General features: G+C 40.8%; 1 protein-coding gene across 1 annotated transcript in view; it reads left to right on the forward strand.

Moving 5' to 3' along the window:
- RELN (reelin) overlaps nt 1-17,090 on the forward strand; it is a 277,854-nt gene extending 260,764 nt beyond the window's left edge. The window contains exons 58-65 of the mRNA XM_026059038.1: nt 1,052-1,125; nt 1,937-2,098; nt 2,437-2,594; nt 3,449-3,668; nt 4,687-4,884; nt 5,299-5,397; nt 10,509-10,514; nt 15,961-17,090. Of these exons, the coding sequence (XP_025914823.1) occupies nt 1,052-1,125; nt 1,937-2,098; nt 2,437-2,594; nt 3,449-3,668; nt 4,687-4,884; nt 5,299-5,397; nt 10,509-10,514; nt 15,961-16,057 (1,014 nt within the window). The 3' untranslated portion in view covers nt 16,058-17,090. The remainder of the gene's footprint in view (nt 1-1,051; nt 1,126-1,936; nt 2,099-2,436; nt 2,595-3,448; nt 3,669-4,686; nt 4,885-5,298; nt 5,398-10,508; nt 10,515-15,960) is intronic.
- The last annotated feature ends 7,158 nt before the right edge of the window (nt 17,091-24,248 follow it).

Consider the following 24,248-nt stretch of genomic DNA (forward strand, 5'->3'; position numbering starts at 1 on the left):
ACCATATAGTCTTAAATAAGACAGGAACTAATATGTAAGCAAAGTCATTAAAATAATCATCTGTTTTCTTGTTATGTTTGTTTCTTGCTATTCTGTTTGACAAGACAGGTCCAGAATTTGCCATCTTCTACTAATCAATATTTTCACCCTTTCTCAACATGTCTGCTATTTTATATGAAATGTATAATATATTCCTCAAAGCATTGCTCCCCCCACTTACACAGCATGCCATCTTTGCTGAAACTATATAAAAGAAGAGTCTGACAAGCTTTTTAGTAATACATACCAAGATGCCCCAGCCTGGTTATTTTACCCAAGCAATCATCTTTTTCTTCTATTTTAAGGGCATAAATTATGATAACCCATAGGCATTGAGAAGTTCATATTACTAAGCTCTCTTTGCAATGTTTTTCTCCTGACTTTCTCCTCCTTTTTCTACACCAATCACAACAAAATATTTTATTTCTAAACTAAGAACTAAGCTGTGGTGCGTGGTTACCATTTGTGTTTGAAGCTCTTGAAAAGCAGCTATTTGTTAGCTGTTCAGTACTATGTCCTGGGTACTGTAATCTTTCCACTCTAACATGACACAGCTCTATTTATTGTTTCAAATACTCAGAACAATTCTGTTTTTAAATTGGATTGACTTGAGGTTCACTCCCACATTTATCATTATGGGTTCTAAATTTCATGGTTAATTGATGATAGTTAGGTTCTTCACTTCCTGAAATGCTGAGGAGCTACCAGATCCTAGTGTTTCAGAAACAACGTTTGTTTAGATATTTAATTTGATATTTAGTAACTTAGTATTTGGCTTCTGTTTGAAAATAACAGTAACAATACAGTAAAATTAAGTAAAAGTAATACCTAATGTATTACCTTCTTTGTTTTCTATCCATGTTTGATAGACTTTTTCCAAGATCTAAGTTGACAATCTCTTTTATATACCTGCTAAGAAAAAAAAGAGAGCACAACTTCATTATATATCACATTAAATGTCTACCTGACTTGTTACAGCAGCCAATTTTATTCTTTTTAATTGGTGCTACAGATTGTGGTTGGCTGTGAGGCAACTTCCTGTGGAGACCTCCATTCTGTGATGCTGGAGTACACTAAAGATGCCAGGTAAATGAGAACAGAATATATGGACCCAAATCAACCTAGAGTGCTATTATTTATTAAAGCAATCACTTCAGTACTCATCTTGTAATAGGATCTGAGCTAATTCTATTTGCAAGCACTAGGATTTATCTACAGAACTCCTGTAAATTCTCTTCATAATTTATCCCAGCTGTGGGCAGGTTCTTAGCTTTGAGCTTGCACTTGCAGTTCGTGAGCGTGTTCCTGTTAAAAATGTGCTTAGAGAAAACCACATTCACAAGGAACTGTTGTTTTAGTATGATACAGGGCTATATATTTAGGACCAAGCCATAATAAAGTGGAAGATGCATAACTCTGATTTGTTCTTTAACTCGCAACCAATTAATAACTCTGTCTCCTGTGCTGTAGTGTAATAGCACATTATAGTTCATAAAAGTGAAGCTATAGCCTGTGCTCAGATGCTTGTGGGTGGACACGGAGCAAATTCTGCTGGATTCTTTTCTGAGCACTGTAAGAGAGGGACTAAGGAACTGACTCCTAAATAAGTCCTTGTATCATACGAGCTCGGAGGAGCTTGGGTTCGACTCTGCTGAATGTACCATCAGCATGCGATTCAGAGCACTTAAACCTGACGCTGGGAAGTCTTCCATGGCTGCACAGCAGTCTTAGCCTCTCACTTCTTGTCTATTTGTGGCTACAAAGCATGGAAACTATTGCTGAAAATCTATTGGGTTTGCTTACTAAGACAACCAATGCCATAACCTCAAAGATTGCCTGTTTCCTTTTCATCATTCTTTCGATTCTTCTAAAAACACATTTTCTTTGCTCCCTGCAGGACAGATGCATGGCAGCTCGTCCAGACACACTGTCTTCCTTCCTCGTCTAATAGCATTGGCTGCTCCCCCTTTCAGTTCCATGAAGCTACCATCTATAACTCTGTCAACAGCTCTATGTGGAAAAGAATAACGATCCAGCTGCCTGATCATGTCTCCTCCAGGTAGGTTACCGAAAGGTCGGCTCACTGGGGGCCGATAAAATGTCAGCTGGCACAGTTCGTTTGGATCAACTGCTGAATTAAAAATGCTCCTTCATTGCTGGATTTAGATCTAATACATAATTAATGACTCTGAAGATGCTTTTTGTTAATAGAAGTGGCTGCTGCCAATGATGTAACAGCCACTCACTCAGCCTGGGTGTTTCCAGTTATTACAGTCACCACCCTTTCGTACAATATTTTTCATGTCACCTGCTGCCTGTATATTTCAATGTCACTACAGAGACACATTTAGTTGCTAGATATATCATAATATGGTATTTGTATTTTTGTATTTGAAGTGCAACTCAGTTCAGGTGGATTCAGAAAGGAGAAGAACTAGAGCAGCAAAGCTGGGCAATTGACCACGTGTACATCGGGGAAGCGTGCCCTAAGCTCTGCAGTGGTCATGGATACTGCACAACAGGAGCTGTTTGCATTTGTGATGAAGGATACCAAGGTTTCATTTCTTCAGTTCTTTTCTTATGCATGTGCTACTCTCTAATCTAGTTCAAAATTAAACAAAAAGATAAAGAAAGAGTGATAGAGCCTGTCTAAATTCACCACTGGAATACTTAAGTAACAGATTAGAAATTCATAATTTGAAAGGTCTGCAAATAGCAGATCTTCCCTCCCTTTATTATTTCTGGATTGAACCAATACTCTTTGCACTGTATTTAAAGCCCATTCAGTCTTCATCAAAGGTAGACTGTGGCTACCTGCTTACCCAGGAAAGGCTTTCACACTTCCAAGGGTACGTTCGCTTCCAGTATATGCATACGTGGAGACTAGATTGTTGACTGTCACCTGTAAGGGATTTAGTTCTGTACCTCATAAAGACAGACTATTCTGCTCTAATCCTGCCATTCAGGTAGGCACTTGACTAGCAGTACCTGGGTGCCCCCATTAAATTATAAGTGCTTTGTGGGAGTGGAGCCAGAGTGTTTACTGTCTTCCAGGGCAGAGTCTCATAACTTTACAAGGTTCGAATCCTTCCCTATTTTAGAGGTATTTCCCTTCAAGTGGTGATTTGAGGTTTCTCTTATTTGCACCAATGTAAAAGAGAAGAAATCCTATTGCAGTTTTTGAAGTTATACTGCTGTAAATAAGAACAGACTTGAAGCCTCAACTTTACAGAAATGAATGTTGTACAGTAATGTGCACATTATTCATGGTTCTGCCAAAATATATTCAACCTGTAGTCACACTGTATATTGGGCCACAACCTTGAATGGAATTTCAATGAATTGTATCTGATTTTTCTCAATTATTTGATTTTTTGTGTGTTTTATAACTTCACCATGTCATTTTTAGGTGATGACTGCTATGTTTTTAGCCATGATCTCCCCAGTTATATTAAAGATAATTTTGAATCCGAAAGAGTCACTGAAATAAACTGGGAAACCATTCAGGGGGGAGTGATAGGGAATGGATGTGGACAGCTGGCACCCTATGCCCATGGAGACTCACTGTATTTTAATGGATGTCAAATACGACAAGCTGTGACTAAGCCTCTGGATCTCACCCGAGCAAGGTAATACTTTGAGCCTAAAATGCTCTTTTAGCAGTTCACAAGAAAACAAACTTTATACGCACATGAAGTCATGTGGTCCAGTACTGATGAGGATGGGCTGACCTGGCTGTACCATGCAGTCAGACTTGGCTGGCAGATAAATATTAGGGCTGGCAAAATGTTTTGTGGCTTTCATTTGGGAGTTGGAGAGTGAGGAGGAGGCGATGTCAGATGAAAAGGTCAGATGTTTTCATCATGCGCAACAGAGCGCTGTCTCGTAAGCCAGCGCTGAAGAAGAAGCCATTGGCAAAGCCTGGACACCAGACTGCCTGGGCCAGTGCCCAACCTGGTAAGGCAAATCCCGGGTTCGTGTGTGCCTCCGCAGTAGTCATGAGGAACGATGCTGTCAGTAATTACAGACTCATTTTCCTGTTTCAGTTGTCACAGAAAATCATATTCACCCGCCAATGAGCAGGAGTATCATTTTCATCTGTTGAGTCCCTTTGGCTCTGGAATAACAGATGCAACCAGCCCGTGCTGGCTCTTAACCAAGTGACAGCTTACTGGACTGGGTTCACGTCTAGTTAATTGTCTAAACCGTGATTAGAAACAGAATGAATCAGCAAACGGGCCAGATTTAAATTAGGCTCTTAATTTGTTATTTGGACACCCAGGTAGAATATTAGAAATTTTTTAGGCACTTTTTAATATTTGGGCTTTATTTTTCCCTTTTGAAGCTTTTCATACACTCATTTTCTTGTTATATTGTTTATTCATCTGAGCTTTGTGCAGATTCAATGTAATATTGGATTGATAGCCTCCAAATATATGGAAATATGTTGTACAAAGTAAATTATAACCTTAAAAGTGAGGTTGTGTTTTAGAATGTGAGAATAGTTTATTTTGCATATCAAAAGTAATGATTCTTGAGGATGCTCACATTTTTAGAATGACAGCTACAATAAACCTGGAAATGCTATTTTTCCTGTTTGACCACTTTTTGCATATTGAAAATACCTTTCCTCTCTGTGTTTTACAGCAAAATCATGTTTGTTTTGCAAATTGGAAGTATTTCACAAACCGACAGTTGCAATACCAATCTGAGTGATCCTAACACTGTAGACAAAGCAGTGCTCCTCCAGTACAGTGTAAATAATGGAATTACATGGCAAGTAATTGCACAGCATCAGCCAAAGGACTTTATACAAGCCCAAAGAGTGTCTTATAATGTTCCCCTGTGAGTACCCAGTCTCATTTCATTACCTCTAAATGCACAAGATATATTTCTGCTAGGAAGGAGTCTATCTATCTTTGTATCACTGCACAGGAAAAAAAGGTTGATGAGAGGGTAGAAGGAAGCTTAAGGGGAAGGCTGATTAAAAAAAAAATCAGTCTAGTGTTCATCAGTACAATTGAAAGAAATATCAAATATTTGTTTTAAAGATATGAGAGAAAAAAAAATTGTAAAAATTCCACCTGAACTGTGTGTATGTTTTGTCATTACATCTTCCGTGTGTACGGTGTATTGATGTTTAGTGGCGTACAGATGATACTTTGACTTTGCTCTCAGTTCCTGTTTGGGGAGGAGATGGGGAGGCAGTAACCGCTCATAGTCAGGAGCTCTTACAGGCTCTTGCGTTTGCGATGACAGGGAGGCACGAGTGAAAGGAGTCTTACTGCGCTGGTGGCAACCCCGGCACGGCGGAACAGGTCATGATCAGTGGGCTTTGGACCACGTAGAAGTCGTCCTGTGAGTATCAGCTTCACCTCATCCCACCCCATCCCAGAAAGCACTGACCTTCCTTCAGCATGGCTCGAGGGTTAAGCTCAGTAAGAACTGCTGTGGCACAGCGAAGCCTCTGAGAATCAGTCTCTGCTAATGCTCAGCCCGGACCGCAACCGTCAGTGGTCGAGGCAGTCATGAAATGAAGTGGCACAGCAGGGATCGGGGTTGTGCAGTATGGAGAGGCACAGGAGGGAAAGCGGGGCTCTATCACCACCAAGTATTGGTGTGCTCCTCCAGTCCTGCAGCAGCGACTGTGAAATATATTGTGCTGGGACATAAGAAAGGATATTTGCGTTCAACACTGTGCTGCCATATAAGGCTGATTTATATCCTTTCAAAGATATAAAATAGTCTGCTGTGGTGCTCTTTGCACAGGGTGATGTTGTTATGTAATCAGCCTCTGAAAATTTTTCATTAGAAACTAATGCCTTATTCATTTCCTTTTTTAGTAAGAAGGATACTGTTCAGAAACAGGGTTCACTATATCAGGTTCCTATGGTCCGAGCTCTATATTCATCCCCTTGTCAAGATTTTACCAAGTAAAGTGTCTTCACCCTCTTGATTCTCCCATTATTGAGATGGGTTTCACTCGCAGCTAACCCGTTTTTCCGGTGTTATGTCACAAAGAGATGACCTGCTTTTTCTCTAACAATTTAGTTCCAGTAGAAGTGAAATGCTAGTGGCTTGACGGGCGGGAACTCATCGCTGACAGTGGTTGGCAGAGAGAAGCGTGTCTGCTCCATAGATAGGTTCAAACATTCCTTTTATTAAAAGTTTAAAAACCAGCAATGACAAAATTAGGCTTGGATAACCTCCAGACTGTGTAATTGTTACCATGAGGTTTCTGTCTTAAAATCTGAATTAGCAGAGGCACTGCAAGTAATGTTTTGTAACAACAGCAAAGTGGATTACTTGATCACTAGTTAGCCCTGTTCTTCTTTCCACCAAGAAGCACCAGCTTGCATGGCACTCATATCAACCCCAAACCAAACTGGTCCCAGTCCTGGGTAACTGTACACACTGTGCTGCTTTTACACACCTTGCTGGGCTCTGCTTCCATAACATTAAGCTTAAAGCTTGAAGGAACAGAGGGATGGATGTGATTCCTGGCTTAGTTAATCAATGGCTGTATGGTGATGCATGGATAAAGATACAAAAGAGTATGAACCTGCAGGAAGTTCACTGTGTTTAGGAAACCATGGAGAAGGGAACCGGTAGTTCTGAAATATTTCCATTTGTTTCTGCCTTGCAATTAATAAAAGAAAGTAACACGGAAAAAGTAGGTGGAAAAAAAATAGTATAATATTACCTGCCAATCTGAGCATTGAATTGGGGAATATACATAGGAATAAGGTGGAGTTTGAAAAAAGGGATTCTTAAGCTGAATTCTGGAGAGCTTCTTTGACAGTGAGATTTACCAGGTTGCAGACCAGACGCACAAGCTGAGTGGTGATATCTCAGTTATGTGAGATATTTTAAACTAGAATGGAGAAAGCAAAAGAAATGATATAGCAAGCAATCACACTTTGCCTCGAGGAGGAACCAGATATACAGACAGTGCCTTCTCCCTCCTCCTCTTCTTTTTCTCCTGTTAAAGAGCTTTGAGGGTCTTCTGGATGTTGGCAAAAAAGTCAGGCTAGAGACAGAGTTTCCACCCTGCACTCCATGTGCTGGATGTGCACCTTCAGTTGGCCAACCCGTGTGTGACACCTGGCACAGCCCACAAAGGAAGACAGGACATAACAGACAAATTTCTCCCTTAACAGGTACTGTTAAATACAGTGCCACAGCAGCATACCACCAGCAGGTCAGGTGGAGAATTTCAGTCCCTGCTACCTACAACACGCGAGACGTGCTGCCTCTGGAGCAGCAGGGTTACACACTGTGGCATGTCTGGTTTATACATCCAGCATACGCTCAACCCTTATGGCAGCTTTGGCCTCTCTTCTGTTCTTTAGGTTCTAGCTGCAGCTTCTAATTCATCAAAATATTCTGTGGGCCTCTTACGTTTTATTTTCAGGGAGCCTTTAAAAAGTTTGAGAAAGTGTTTGGAAAGCTTTCTCAAGGGAAGCGCTGCTGTTCATTGCAGATAGAACGCAGGTCTCCTGTGGGAATATCTCCTTTAGCTCTGCTGTTTTGCTCTGCACGGAAACCCTGCCTGCCCGCAGGGAGAGCAAGCCAACTTGCCAGGTTAGCTCTCTAGCAAGAGGCCGAGCAGGGACTGTCCCTTGGGTGCTCTGCCCATGCCGCATCCCATCCACCAGCATTCCTAGAGAAGAGTTATGGCGCCTGTAGCCACGCAGGGCTTCCTCCAGCATGGCTGCAGAGCGGAACTAAAACCAAGCACCAAGGACAGTGTAATTACCTGCTTCCAATATTTTTACAGGGACTCTTTGGAGAGTCAGTAGGTTTCTGCCTGGCCCATCTTTCCCAAAGCTGAGATATCCTGGGAAACATTTGTGCTTCCCAAATCAGAAGTCATTCCTACTAGCACTCTCACCTTGTCTCAGAAAGCTGAGAATGCCCTTGGCACCAGCACCTGCTGATGGTCCCCATCTAGTGGGGTCTGCACTCTGTCCTTTTATAACTCTTTTATAGTTCTTACACTCCTTCACCCACCTGAAAGAGACTCCAGCTAATGAACACAGACAAATGCCTCTCTGGGCACCATCGAAACTATCCTCACTTGCCCTGTTTCAAGCCCTGCTCACAGATGTCCTAGATTTTCATGTTTGTATGTGATCTGTGTATCCGCATGGCCGTAGAGGGCAGGCCTGCTCACATCCTTTTCTCAGGTCCAGAGGCAGGGGTGCACAGACGCCACATGTACATGGCACAAACTATCTTAATCTCAAGCTCTGTACACCAGTCTTTTTGTATGCTGAGAGTGTGGTCTGATCACCATTCATCTGCCTTTCCTTGTGGCAGGGAGGCTGAGGGATGCAAGTTCAGAGTCAGATGAGTTGCTTTAGTGGCAGGAAGAAGCTGACGTATACTAGGAGGTGTGGATTCGGGTGTAGAGAAACTCCTGGCTCCCACACCTGTCTCCTGTTTTTTCCACTATCCTGTGAGCTGACAAAGGGGCTGCATTTTCCCAGATCCCCCAGGCACCCTCTGTTGGCTGGGGTGCCTGCACTCCCAGAAGTGCAGAGCTGCACACCCATGTGCTGTGCCAGCTTTTCCTCAACCCAGGGGTGAGTTAGCCAGGCTCTCCCTGAGAAGACTAAGGGCTGGAGAGGAAGGCAGGCTGGGAAAGCACCTGCCTGCAGGACCAGCTGTCTGCAGAGATGCATCATTACCAAGAATTTTCATGATTTTATTCCCTGCTACTCCTTACAGTGACCCCTAGAGACTGCCCATTCCCAGGGATAAATCTGTGAATATCTGTTCTCATGGCTCAACTCTTCTCAACAGTCCAAACACTTGAAAATTAATCCTGTCATGAGCCTAGGTGCCAAGTTGCAGTGCAGATACAGTTTGCAGCTGATTCATAGCTGGAGTCATCACAGTCTGTTCAGTCCAATTGATTTCTGAGTCAAGGGATGTCATCCTCTAGCCAGCAAACACATTCTCTGGATGCAACTCCTTTGTTTACTTTTTGGTCCCAAGATACTTAGCTGGAGGAACAATGTTAATATTTTAACCTGCAGATCATACGGGCATGCAAAATACATGGCAATGATAAGAAAGGCCAAAGATGGGTGCCTTTGTATATTATGTAAAGTCATTCCACTTGCTAATGAATCATTTGAATCATTCATTAAAAAGCAGTATTGCTAAGGCTGTACTGCAGCCGCAAATGGTGCTCAAGCTGAACAGGTGAAACATTGTACCTGTTTTGGGTATATTATACACTGAATTGGTCTTGCCAGCTAACCACTCACCAACTTATTTTAGGAATGCTTGGTCTCTGTCATGTGGGAGAGGGTGTTAGTTATCAAGTTATCCAATCCCTTTAAACTAGTGTCAATTATTCCTTGTTAGTGCAGCATTTTTGCTCTCTCCATTTGTAAAGTAAGCTTTGGGCAGAACTGTCACATGTTCCATGGCTGTGGCTCTTCTTAGGATAAAGAATTATTTTACTCCAGACCTAAGAAATCTTGAGTACTTTTCTGTGCCCCTATACTTGTGCTCTAAGAACAGCCCACGTCCAACTCTGCATTTCATGTGCACACTGTTTTTCTAAGTACGACTCAGCCTGTCTGCTGCACAGATACCACGCACGTTTTTGCATGTGCCTTTAGAACTGCTATTTCTTTGTGTATAATGCAGGCCCTTAGTAACCTCTAAAAAAACAAGCTTTGATCAAAGGCATTTAGAACTAAAGGACAATAATAAACTGAAAACTAAGGGTCTGATGTTGCTTTCTTTGCAGCCCAAAACTTGTGGTGTAATCCATGGGAATTTGAGTTGTTCAAGGAATGCAAGAAGTTTCCCCTCATAACAATTTTTTATGATTATTTGTTGGGTAATAGAACTAATGCCTCCATAGCTATCACTCCACGCTCTTCATTGTGAAGATTTTCTCACATTTTTGGCACAAATGATTTATTGAGGAACTTACGTTGCATTTGGTGCAAAGAATGTTTATGCTGTTTTGCAACATTAAAAGACAAATTATATATTCTAGCTCTAACAAAGAGTCCTCATGTGGAAAAAGCATTTTCATCTGCTTCATTTTTCTAGTAAAAAGCAATGATTTGAAAAATACATTTAATTAAAGGGTATCAAGATATTTATAATAAAGAAAAGAAAGAGTTCAAATATTAGGTAATTATCTGAATAGTCACAACATTTATGCCAAATTTAATATGATGCAGTCTGTGCTTTTATGACATTTTTCTTATGTTTCTAAAAAGTGCATGCTGAATTTTATAGAAAAGAAAAATATAAGCATTGATTTGAAATATCAGGAAGTAATTTGTTCAATTTTTATTTTCAAAAGAGATGAAAAGTCCTATATTGCCTCTAAACCTCATCAGGGTTTTATGACTAATCACAGTGCTGCATGCATTGAAAGGCATTTTCTAACTTGTGTTGTATTTCATTGTTTGCTGTCATTGGTTTTACACTAGAGTAAGGTAAGTGCTTTCCCTGAATCCCTTTCAAATATATGTTGCTGTTTCAGCTATGGTTCTTTCCCAAAGTTTTGTCAATGATGGGTCTGTGGAATACCATTTGTGCTCTCTGAGATGTGCTCTGCAAGGCCTTGATCCTGCAGCTCTTTCTCAGGCAGCGTCAGGGAAAGTTAAGCTTAGCAGAGCGGGTTCAGCACTTCATCCAGCCACTGGTCACATGCAGCAGTGGGAATTTGTGGGAATGTCACTTAGGCTGCAGAGAGAGGGCTTCCCCCCTGCCGGCAGGCACGAGTGCTCGTGGCAGTGCAACAGGACCTGGGAGCGGAGGGTACTCAGTGTGTTGCCCAGGCCAGCTCTCAGCTCCAACAGGCAATTCATGCTTTTTTCTGTAAATAATGACCAAGGAGTGGAAGCCAATGCCACACAGTGTATGCCAGTGAACATGTACGGCAGCAGAGTCATAAGTATCTTTTAGATCTAAAAACAACAGCAAGTATTTGCTAGGTCGTTCTTTTGTTTCTTGCGACCATGCTGCTTTGTGCTGCCATATTTAATAGATGCTGCTAACCAACAAAGTAACTGAGCTGTGAGTTCAAATCTTGATTTCACCAGAGTCAAAAAATGTTTGACATTGATATGAGCAAACAGGATTTCATTCAGACCATGTCACTTTTCTAATTATCGGAGTATCCTTATAGATCATTTGTAATTCAGCCACAAAATTTACCCCAAGCCCAGTCCTGAGATGTGTGCCTCTGCTGTTTTCTAAGGCTTTGTTCATGTTTGGTTTTGGTATCCAAATATTTTTGGTCCTATTTTGTTCTCATTACTAAAAATAAATACATGAAAATAATGAATGACATTAGGATATGTTGGTTTTTTTACAGGAAATTTTTATTCCATTTGGCTATGTTCCATCTTTATAGTTCTTAAATTGCAGACTTGTAGTCAAACTGTGCTTTAGGAAGCATATAATACAATAATCAGAATGCTTTATTCAAGCCTAAAAACACAGGGTGATTCCTTCTCATAAACTGCTTTATTGTATGTATTAAAATAGTATAACTCCAAAGACTTCATTGGAAAGTTACTTAGGGTTTCCTACGTAAATTGGAGCAGTATTATCTTTAATTTATTATTTAATATTAAGGCACTTAAAACTATAGATTAGACTGTGCAGTAGTTGCTCCTCATAATTGCTTATATTGCTGTTCATCAGCAATATACAGCTATTTTGGATCTGTACGTTTCATCTAGTGGTTCAGCGAGTGCACTGAAAAGGTACAAGGCTCAGTATATGCTGACAGTCCATTACATACTTCTCCAAGCTGATGTCCCCAATGATGTCTCCAAACAAGAGTTCCCTCCACACCCTCTGTTATGGATGGCGGGGGGATCCTTATTCCTAACGTAGCTAGATGCTGCCCTGCACATTTTGGGTGCTTTGAACAAGCAAATAACAGCAAAAGCATAGTAAAGCCTCTTATCAGTCTATAAAAATACAAACACAATTCATTATTAGTAGTATTGAAAGCATTTTTAAGTCTACCAAATGCAAGAAATATTTAAGTACTCCTTCTGCAAACTTTATTACGTAATTCTTACTGTGGTCTTGAAAAGCACTATTGGACTCAATTATAAAGTGCTTTTCTCCTATCAATGTATAAAATTAACTTTAGAAAAATAAATATATACCTAGCCTCATTTTGTGGATACCAACCTATACCCTTATAGGGTATACCTATTTAACTAGAGCAAGAGTGAAAATCATGCGATTTTCTACAATGGGCATGAAGTTTTTAAGTGGCTTCCATCCCAGTCAGTGGAAAGTCTACCTCAGACTTTGGTGGAAAAGAGTTTGGACTATGTCAGTGCAAGTAAGAAACTGAGCATTTGTTTATTGGGAATTTAGATTTCTCTTATTTTTCACACACTGCTTTTTGTGGTGTTCAGTGTAAGACAGGGAATATGTCTGTTTTCTTTGCTTATAACATTCAGCAAGCCGACCATCTTATAAAATACCAAAATAGACTGAATACGCATCAAGAATAAGTAAGTCTCCTTTTTTTCTTTTAAGATATTAGGGAACCATTTCTTTCTTCCTGTTTTTATTTATTTATTTTTCTTTTTTTTTGTTTGTTTGTTTACTTTAAATGTCTTCATCATAACTTTAAGGCCAGATAGATACAAAATGCTTAGGCATTTAAAGTGAAATATAGGCCAGGTTTACCTAGCACTATCCAAACAGGTTGTCCTGAAAATCTCTGCTGAGCTATCTCCTAAAGTGAGCAGATCAAAGGCCAGCAAGGAGACCACTGGGAAACATGAAGGCCCCCAGGCACCAAGAACCACAGCTCTGAGTGTGCCCCAATGGCCAAAGTCTTGCCCAAGCCAAGGATCTCACGGCCTAGTTCAGTCCTAAATTTAACCAGATCCAGAAATGGCAAATTTTTCAGCCCAAAGCATTGACATGCTCCCTTTGGTCCCACATATGTCAACAGGATAGATATTTACAAAGGTAGTGCTAGGTAGGCTTTTTCAAAAAAGATGAGGGAAGAAGCAGTATTGGTGATGCCTCCCCTCAGGAGACCAGAGCTGTGATTAATCTCACGTGGCTCCTGTTAGTACCAGGCTGCTGTCCTGAGGGCACCCAAAATCATGTACCTACAGTGAGGCCACTCAGAATTGGGCTGTGTTTTCCTCTTCCAGGCCCATTTCTTGTGTTTTGGCTGCTGAGTGGCCTTTTCCATGCAGAGAGGTGCTCCATCCTACCTCACTTCATGGTTAGGACAGTCTTCTGAGAGGTAGGATGCTGCCATAAAAGCCCTGGGTCCAAGGAGACAAAGTATCCACTTCACAGGTGATGGCTCCAGCACCTAGGGAATTAAAGACGAGGAAGCTGTCCTTCAGCCTCAGGACCAAAGGCAGTCGCCTCCGGGGAGAGTTCAGGGCTGTGATTTGCCTCCTGCCAGTGAGCACTTAGCAGGATTTAAAATGTACCCCTATGCCCAGCATTCCCAGTCGGCTAGGAACAGGCTGGCTTTGCCAACTGCTTAGCCCACTGCCTCCTGTCACTTGCCCTGGTCTGAGCACTGACTGTCCTGAATCCCAGTGAAAGTCAGAAGTCAAACTCAAATATTAAACCCTCTCCTAATTGCCAAATGCTCTAGAGCACTGACTTTCTGCAAGAGTGCAAAATGTTGTACCAAGTGTAGAACTATTCATATTCATTGTCACTGAGAGCTGGATATTATTTCATTCTGTATGAATATTGCAGTGGCAAGAAAATAAGTTTCATTTGCCTGTAAAATTGGGTAAAGAAATTTGCAAAGCCTTGGAAAACTAGTTGGGAAGCAGCTTGGAATTGCTTGGCATTTTATATCCTAGATTTTGACACAGCTGCTTTTATTCTATTCTAGACAATTACATTCTAGATTAGCTGTTAAAAAGGGTATAATTTTGTTACACACATTTTTTAGATTAAGTTATCATAACTTTAGATTAAGTTGTGCATAACTTTAGATTAAGTTATATAGCAAAAGCTATCATTGCTTCTGGGGGATCATACTTATTTTGCAAAGCATGCAATTATTTCTTTTCCCTAAGGGCCATATTCACTGAAAATAAGCTTATGCACTAGAGAGAAAAGTATAACTGTTTATTATAGGAGTATTTACTTTTTACTCACAGAGAAAGCTCACAAACGAAAACCTGCCTTGCTTTCACAAATGGAAGATTTGTTGACTGTAATGTCTACTACTGGCCTGTATTTCACTTACCACTTTTAAAATCTGATGCATTGCTTGGTTTGGAGGCTCCTGGTAACATTCAATCCCTCTGGAGCAGAGACCTTTGGGCGAAGCATCTTTCTCCCACTGCAGGACAAAGCTAGAAAGGCCATATTCCAAAGTGGGTAGGGAAGACTAGAAGAGGGAGGCAGAAATTAGGCTGAGACTGCACAGACTCACTGAGACTTTACAGCTCCTTTCCCCTGGAAAGAGGAAGAAAATGAGGCAGCAGAGTCACCAACAGCTCTTCCTGGGTGAAGCTCCTTATGTCTGTTGGAGTTGTCCTCAGGGTCTGCATGGTCAATGTGTTGCTCCATTCTGCTGAGAGAAATTGCATTCCATAGCTGCATATATATGAGTTCTTATATGCAATTTCCTCCATATGGAGAAAGGGGCTCTCAGGTGACTTTAAAGATTAGAGTCTGTTTGCAATATGTGATACTCTTTTCTTTTTATTTTTAAAAATAGCGCTCTGACCAAAAGTTCTTTCCCACTTCCTGGGACTTTACAGCCCAGCGTGCAACAGTGACTGTCTCTTATAGCCAAGTCTCGGTTGCTTTACGTGGTTGACCAAGTACTCTGTAAGTAGTAGGTCTGAGAGGAGACATCCTTTTTAAAAACACTTAATACAAAATATTCTCATATAATTCTGAATATAGTTTGGCTGTAGATTTATTTGGACCTGTATTTCTGTGCAAGTGCTGAGGGTGGAGGGGACCAAGAAAAGTTACAGACAGATGAAGTGCTGTGGCTGTTCAGCAGTCCTCTGCCACAGGCAGTAAGACGTAGAGTCTCTCTTGCTGTGCAGGTGGTTCTCTCCAAGCTATATGCAAGTTTGTACATGCCATGAGTAGAATCACAAGGAAGCCACACAGCTGTTACAGCTTCATTTCCAAAGTTTCTGTTCTTTGAAAACCGAAGGTGGAATATGGCCCTTATCTAGGAGTTTGGTGGGTTTCAGGTACCTAGGTCCCGGACATCATTCTTGTTCACTGCTGCCCTCTCATGGCTCTTTCTTCCCTCAGTGGGAGAAGTAGAAATCTAATGTCGGTTGGATAGACCTCGTGCTCCCTGTAGGTCTTCAGAGCAAGTGTCTATCCCTCAACTAGGCTGCAGCCAGAACTGATGATGCTGTTCAGTTTATTTCCCAGATCTTCCTTTAAATTAGGATGGGGGGCAGGGGAGGGAAATGTTAAGTCTGCGTAAAAGTGTTGCACTTCACTTCCTATATGGTAAAACTAGAACATGATGGATTAAAGCTTTTCTTCTGTTCTCTAAATAAAGCTGTTAATGCTTTGAGAGAAAAGGATAATTGGAATATAAATACACCGTGGAGAAATGCCCTATACTGAGTGGGTATGAAGTGCATATAGCTTTAGTGAATCTGGCCCTAGGCAGCACAAGTTTTAATTAGCTGAGAGCTCTTCACCTTTCCCTAAGATAATGAATTGTAAATAAAAGCAAAGTGGAACAGACTCTCAATTGCCTTGTACCTTGTTGTTGTATAGAAGGTGCATTTTATACCACTTTACACAATCCTGAAAAGATATGCAAGGAATAAGAAGAATCTGTCCCACTAGCTCACTGATCAGAAAGAATTCAAAGAACATATTAAAAATCTGACATTCTTTTCTTCCTCCTTCCCCCCTTAATTTTAATAGCACTCGCAAACAAAATTACATGATGAATTTTTCACGGCAACATGGGCTCAGGCATTTCTACAACAGAAGACGAAGGTCACTTAGACGATATCCATGAAGAAACAAGAAATTTATTTTTTCCTCCCAACATGTGATGTGTTGCTTTCCATTCTTTAAATCTAGCACTGCATTTGGTATCAGGACTTTTCTGCAACTGGCTTGATGAATAACTGAAAGCCTTTCTCAAGACAGAGTGTACACTACTTTTTTCGCACTGTGAACTAATGAGAAGTGACTTATTTTCTCATAGGTAAATGTTTTAATGTTGATGTGTCTGTGAAAATTGTGATCTGTTGTAATATCAGTTACAGTGGCAGTATTGGAAGTAAGCAACTAATTCTTTTTAACAGGAAAAAAAGTTTAAGCACAAAGACTTTTCAGATTTTATGTTTAAAAAACCTACATACTAAGTACAGAATTTAACATTATTTGTCACATAGATATTTAAGTGCACTGTATTTCAGCTCTGTGTCATTTTATATGATTAAGTTATCATTGTTTGTCCTCTTTGTATTCTCTTCTACAACATGACACATTGGCACTGTATTTACTTGTTTTGTTGTTGTAATATTTTTGCTGCTGATTTTTGGGCTATTTACCTTCTGACAACATGTATTAAACAAATCAAAGTACCTAATCAAGAAGATAATTGCAAAAGTAGTTGTAAAGACGTTGATATCCTTCAGTCTTATTCTTTGATATGTCTGTTGGTTAGCATTGTTTTGTGGATAAAAAGAATGCTTGACATTAAACTTTTTTCTACTAAGCAGTTGTGGATGAAGCCCCAAACAGAAGTTCCCATTTCCTTGTCTAAATGTAGTCAGTTCTCTGCAACTGATTTACTTACAGTAACTGCCATTTGGTGTCTGTAGTAATGAAGTGATTTGTAAACAGTGAACGTTTCATTGTGTTCTCTTAGGTGTTTGTTTCTATCGCGGGTCATGTTTGTATCTTCTGATAAAGTTGTATCTACACCAGCAACGTTATAATGCCCCTATAGCCCTAACCTGTCTATTATCATAAATAAAATGCTTCACTTTATGGTGAACCAAGCTAAAGATCCATGCTTCAATAAAGATAATGTCAACAAACAATTCTGATGTCAGACTTTTCAAGCCATGTGGGCTTTAAATGAAATCATAAACCAAATTCTTTTACTAAATACATAGATTCTAATGCAAACATTGATGGTATTTTTTAATATTTAGTACATCATACTCAGTAGCACTTTGAAAATCTCAGTGTTTGCAAGCACAAATCCAGAGATCTTCCCAGTCCCACATGTAGGTGTAATGTGATTGGTGCAAGGAATAAAACAGAACCATGGACCAATATGCATTCTTACTTTCTTTATCTGCATATCCCAACACATAGGTGTTATGTAGCATTGTAGCAGTTTCAGTTTACATTCCATAGCTTTGCATGTGCATAATACTTCTCAGTATGGAAATATTACACAAGTCCATATTTGAGAACAGATACCTGTCTGTTATGAGAATCAGTGTTTCCTTGCTCTGAGGACTACAGTCTGGTTCAAAACAGACAAAAGAAGCTAATTCTTCACATAGTGGGTGCTAGATCCATGGCAGGCCTTGCAAAATGATGTTGCAAAAGGTTTCTCTTGGTTGTTGCAAGAGGAGATTGAACAAGTACTTGGAAGAGAAATCTCTGTGGGTCACTAAGCAGATAAACCACAACATGTTCAGGAAATCCCCTGAACCAGTAATAGTTGGGTGGGGAGACTGGGAGGGTATCAGAGAGAAGTATCATGCATGCTTGCTGTGTTTTTATACCTTCTTGGGCATCTGCTACTGGCCACTGATTGCAACAGGATACTGGTCTGAACCAATACAGACTTGTTATAAATCCATGCTCCGATACCTACAAATGTGTTCAGTTTTTCAGAAATTTTTGATCAAAGGTACCCAAGCAGTACAGAAAAGCAGGTCATTCAGTGATCGACTAGTCAAAACCTTGCCTTGGTCAAAGTTATGCAACACACCTTTGGCAGAACTGGAAACACTGCAACAGCCCAGCTTCCCGCAGCTGCAAACTCAGTTGTACTGTTCTGGAGAATACCATGTGTGCTTACAATCCTTGGAACAAGATAAACGATCTATTCAGAAGAAAAGTGGGAAGAAATAAATGATGTTATAACAGAATATAATACTATAATGTTTTGGCAAGAGATTTTAAAATATTATAATAAAAAGTTTCACTCACTGAGCAAGCAAAAATGCAAGATATAAACACTCCTTTTTTTTTAAGATAATTTTTTTTGGCCTAATATGTCAACAGATGGCTGATATTTCAATGTCAAATGTGTGCAACTAGTGTGGTGCTAGGGAAATAATTTATTTTGAGGACTTCAGTATGCATAGGATGAGGCAATTAATCTGACTTTATCACATTCCAGATAAGAGACCAGTATACTCAGAGAAGCTGTTTTTCACAACTGCAGATATTTCTCATGAATATGTAATCATGACTACTGGGGGATCCACTGAGGCATTTCAGCAGAGCTCACTATTAAGGTGCATAGGCTTTTCTCTGGAAAATCACCCCACCTGTAGATTCCCAAGTGATTTTGTTCTTTGCCCTTTCCAGATTCCAGGAAGTTCTTGCTTATATTTTTTTCCATTCCTATAGCACACAAGGTAGCATGTGCATACTGTGTACTCAGTGTATGTACTGCTTTATTTTTCCTCCCATACGACTGAGAACAATGAGTCAGTTGACATTAAATAGCTGTTAAAAGAGCAAGGGTGACACAGCACATAATTAATGGCAGTATAATAGCAACAGAACTATAAACTATACTAATAAGCTTATCTACTGGTATAAAACTTTGGCATGCATAGCTATGGAAACTGATACTTTTATTATGCCTTATGGTCTTTTACATTTTTCCTATCAGCTCACTAACCCATGTTCCAGTAGAGACCATAAGAAAAATTAAAAAAAAAATACAGAAAGACAAAACTCTTACCTGCTGTAGTTCCAGGAACAACCTAAGTAAAACCTATATTATCATAATTTTGCCTAAATGTTCTTCTCTTGACCTTGCTTCATCCAAAGGTGGTAACATTACCTTAATGGGAAGAAATGGGAGGACCAAAAGTAGTTTGAAGGACCAAAATAGACTTTGCATGAACTTGACAATTTAGAGAAATGGGTGGAAATAACACAGCAAAACTAATAAAAAACAATAAATTGTCGTAGAGCAAATCAGGTATCAGCAAGCAGAATTATAGGAAGAAAATCAACGGCATTAGGCTGTTGGTAAAAAAAAGAATGTCATTTTGAGTTATTTTAATAGAAGTATCTACGGTAAAACATGGGAAATACATACACAGCTGTCAGTGCTGATAGAGCAGATTGCAGTTAACGAGCAGTTGAGCCCTTCACTTAAAGACAAATGTAAACAAATTGGAGAGATTTCAAAGTACAGCAGAAGAAACAAGCCCCTTAAAATATGACCTTCCAAGTAGAGAGAGTGGATTTGTTTAGTCTAGAAAAGAGAAGATTTGGGGAAAGATACAAGAATAGTGGTAAACATGGATCATAAACACAGACAAGCCTCACAGCTGAGAATACAAATCCAGTGTCAGTCCCTCCAGGGCAGCGCCCTACTGCTGGAGACTTGCACTGGGGCTTCCTCCCAGCCTCAGTCAGCTTCATTTTTCACCCAGGGACACAGCTTTTGGAGGCCAGTGGCTCCCACCACTCCTCCAGACCAGCGGTTAGCTACTTAGTAAGGGAGCGACCTCAGTCCTCAGGAGACTGTGAAAGGAATTGAAACCAGTTGCCGCTTTTGGGGGGAGAGAAGGGGAAGGAAACAGTGAGCTCACCCCAGAGACCTGTGTGGCTGCATGGGCTTGCACTGAGACTGTCTCTGTTGTCCTCAAGTACCAAGGAATAGTCTGGCACGTGAGCACACTTGACAAGATGCTATCACTTGACTGAAGCCGCTGTAGGAAAAAACTAACTTGGCTTTATAGACTATGTTTTATTTACTTGCTAACCATTCAGGGCAAATGTCACCGGATAGGAATGCTGCCACAGTGTCACCTCATTATTTATCTGTCAGCGGGAAATGGGTTTTGGATATTATCTAAGCAGGAAGCTGCCACAAGGCTCTATAAGCCCCACTGCAGGAAGCTCAGCAGCAGCCCTTGGGTCCCTGCTGTGAGCAGCCTGGTGCCAGCAGCCAGCCAAAGGGACACGTACAGCCAGTGATGTGCAGCAGGCAAACCACATGCAAGTCCACTCTGCAGCAAGGCTGTACTAAATGTGACTCCTCACTGGAAAAACAGGAACAAGCTAGCTATATGGGGGAGCTACCTTAGCGCTGAGCTGTTGAGGGAGCCTCAAAACCAAATTAGACCAGTGAAAGGGCTTGCCTACCCTGAACACAGCCTCAAAGAGGTCTTCAAGGGCAGTCAGGGACAGCAGCACATCTCCTCTGAGAGGCTGGATGGAGCACCTACCCCATGGGTGAGGGATCTGCTCCTGCAAGAAATGTCTGTGAGGTATGAGGGTGCCAAAGTCATACAAGCAACTTGTGGAAGATGGCGCTGCCTCGCCTTCTCCTTAGTTACTGATAATTTATGGCTGCTGCTTTTTTATTCTTCATGTTCTTCTTGGTTGACCTGAAGGAACCAACCTAGCAGTGAGCCTAAGGTCTTAGACCTGTGTGTGGCTAATTATCTTAATCATTTTCTGCAGAGCCTGATGGAGATAGTTTGAGCCTGCACCCAACCAGGAGGGGCCCAGTAGAAACGGCATTCCTGTGTTGCAGGAAGCTGGTAACTGCTGGGTTTATAGTTTGAATTTTTATCACTTTTGAAAGAAAACAAGTTTTTAATGCTGCTTTAGAAAAAAGGTATGTGGTTTGTGCTTTTGAGCTGGGCTGCTCAAGGGAGATCTGTGAAAGAGTTAGCAGCAAAGAAGTTCTTTCAGAGGGCAAGATTACTTCCGTGATTGCCTTTGTGTCCAAGGTGGGACTCTGGGAGCTATTAGACAGTGACAGGTCCAGCGGGGCCTATTCTGCGCTAGTATGCTATTGCTTATCCTACAGGAGTGGGCTGACAGCTCCCAGGTCTCACTTTCCCTATACACTGACTGTATACATACATACCAGCCTTCTGCTGATCATCAGATAGCTCAAGGTGTGCTAGAACAACACGTGCAAAGCTGTTCAGCTGGTTTATACTCACAACAGCATACAATCCAATGGACATTCAACTTGGTTCATTTAAAATCACATCTTCCTTACAGGGCATTTTAAAGGATATGAATATATCCATTTTCAAGGAACTTCTCAGAGTGAGAAGGGAAATGTTTGGGCCTCTACTAGAATAATATTTACAGCGCTATCATAGACAATGATAAAGCTTGACATGAATAATGTACCTGTATAGGATATGGGTAGTAACTAATTAACAGGAGCACTTCAGGAACCTAGTCAACTGCCACTGAAATCAGTGGGAAAATTCCTGTCAATCTAAATGCATTTTACTTCACACTGTAAATGTCCATCTCAAATTTATTAATTGAGCTTTCTGACCTATCATAGGACTTACATCAGACTCCATGGTCAAAGATACATAGGTTTTTTTCTGCCTTAGAAAGTTGTCACATTATTAGAGGAATTTGAATGCAGTGAGGGAGAGGGTGGGAATGACCCAGTCGATGGAGCCCATCTGACACAGCTTGCTATTTTGGGAAGGCTGGACTGGTAGCTTTGCTACCTGTCCTGTACAGAAAGTCCATCCTAATGAGAGAATCAGAATTGTCAGGGTCTCCACACTCCCCAGCCCCTCATCTAACTCCTGTGTATTTATTCATTATCAGTGATTATTTGGGGGGGAGAGGGAAAGAGAAAGGCGGAAGAAAGTTGACAGCCAAAAGGCCCCATGACTGGCCAGCCAACCTAGCGAGCAACGAGTCTGGTCTCTGACGGTGTCTCACAGCTTTCCCCGTGCTGCTGGAGAGCAATGGCTCCTGCTGCTCCATTCCCCTGTGAGCCACGAGCTGCTGAAGTTCACACTGAGCCCTTTGTCATCACACAGCTCAAGTGGTGTGTGTGTGCCATTAACTGATTTCCCACAATTATCCTCCATGGGTGTTTTTTCAGTCTGTCCTTTTGTCCACATTATTCATTCTCTATTAACTTCCACTCCCATTTTTTGTTTTGACCAAAAATTCTCTTTTCTTCCAGTTCCTACTGAGCTCAGCGCTATATTAATCCCTGCCCTTCTCTCAGAGCTGAACTGCTGAAGTATGTTTCACCATTTTAAACAATGCTGGAAAGAAGCAATGAAATGAATTATTAACCTTCTCAATGGTTCATGCTAAAATGTACACAAGAAATTAAAACCAGCTTCAGTTCATATGTTTAAATACAACCATTGACACAATTAGTTTAACATAATCCCCAGTGTGTACTACTGTAACATTTGAAATGATTTATATCTTTGTGGAATTTCTAGCAACAAATCCTTACACTGCTATTCCCTGGCATATTTTAAGCTTTCTCCTTTCCCTTCTCTTTGTGTGGGGTGTGCATGCACAGCTCTGTCTGTAATATGTGCATGCAGTTATTGTAATATATGCTTTATCGGTAATAAAGCATTCCAGAATTTCAGTACATCAAAAATGACACAACACCTGCATAAACTAATTCCACCTACATTCTAGCACATGTATGGATGCCCAAGTTCAGAAAAAATACTTTTTTGGATAAACAGATCTATCACACAAGATTCCAGAAGGAACTGACTGAAAGGAGATGTCTTTCTCGACAGATCTTCAGTTACCCAGTTTGGTATAAAACAGTGGCGTCCAGCACCATTCTGCACGAAATTTGATGTATGTGGCCTATTTAATCTATCCATTTGAAATTGATATTTCCTTCAAAATGCTTTTTTGTTACAAGCTATTATGATGAACACTGGTTATAATGAACCTCTGATTTAAAATGAAACTTTTTAAATGCTTTGACTTTGAAATTTCCTATTTTGACAATATTGAAATTTAAAGCATTGTATTTCAGTTGAAATTCATTTATTTTAAATTTTAATTAAGTTACTCTTAAAAAAAAAACTCTAATAAGGGCCAAAATGCCAAGGAAACATTTTAAGGCTTTCAAAGTAAGTGGGGACAATATTTTTGACAATTTTTTTTAAGACCTTTCAAAATACTTTTTCCTACCAGTGCCAGACAGAAAAACAAAATCTCAAATACTCTGCGAGATGGGAAAAATATTTTCTGCTGGGCATGAGTGAGACTTATAGTTGTGTTGGGAAACATTTATAAATCAAAGACTAAAGACCAGATCTATAAAAATATTTAATTACTAATTCCTGATTATTCACAGGGAAGTTGATACCTACATCCCCTGTATTATTATTAAATAAATAAAAAGCCGTACCCAGGCACTGGTCAGGGTGACACTCAGAACTCCAAGGCTGACAACTGTGCTTCTCAAACAGCAGAGGCAACAAAAATTCACTCCTTTCAGAAACAAACATTTGTGTAATTAAGTGTCTTGGACTGTGTAATCAATATGAAGTATTTTTACTTTTACCCAACTGGTACATGTCTGTGTATGAAGCCTGCTGTATTACACCTCTTAAAGGACAAAACACTGATGACTGCTTTTTCAAATTAATTTTAAGCTGTAAAAAGCTTAAAGCTTAGCAGCCATAAAGCACTAAGGCTTCTTTATTGGAATTCCAGAGTCCAGGAAGTCTTTGCCACTTTTTTTCCCACTTGGCAGCACACCGAACACTCGCGTGCTCCTGTAAAAGAGCCGAGGTACAAGCTGCTACCTGCACTTTCGGCTTGGAGACGGTGAAGCAGTAACTATTTCACCTACTGTTAGCAGAGCGGGGGAAAAAAGAGCTTGCAGCAGGCGTAAGTCCAGGAGCTGACAGGTGACCTGATGCAAGGGTCAGGACAGGGGGGAAGAGCAGGAGGCTGGGGAATGACCGACATTTGGGGCTGATTTCTGCAGTCCCCCGATTACTGTCCCAATTATTAGTCACCTGTTATCAACCCGCTCCCTCTCCCGGGGAGCTGGGAAGGTAAATGCAGTTTCTGCAGTCACGTTAAAGATGACTTCTTGGCACAAACCCCACGGACCAACAGCGCTAGCCGGAGAGCAGTGCCCGAGCAGGTCCCCACCGCCGCTGCCGCCGGCCCGCAGAGCGCCGCCACCTCAGGCGGAGGCGCTGCGGCCGTTG

This window comes from Apteryx rowi, unplaced genomic scaffold (genome assembly GCF_003343035.1).
Source record: "Apteryx rowi isolate R43461 unplaced genomic scaffold, aptRow1 scaffold_151, whole genome shotgun sequence".
NCBI classification, from domain to species: domain Eukaryota; kingdom Metazoa; phylum Chordata; class Aves; order Apterygiformes; family Apterygidae; genus Apteryx; species Apteryx rowi.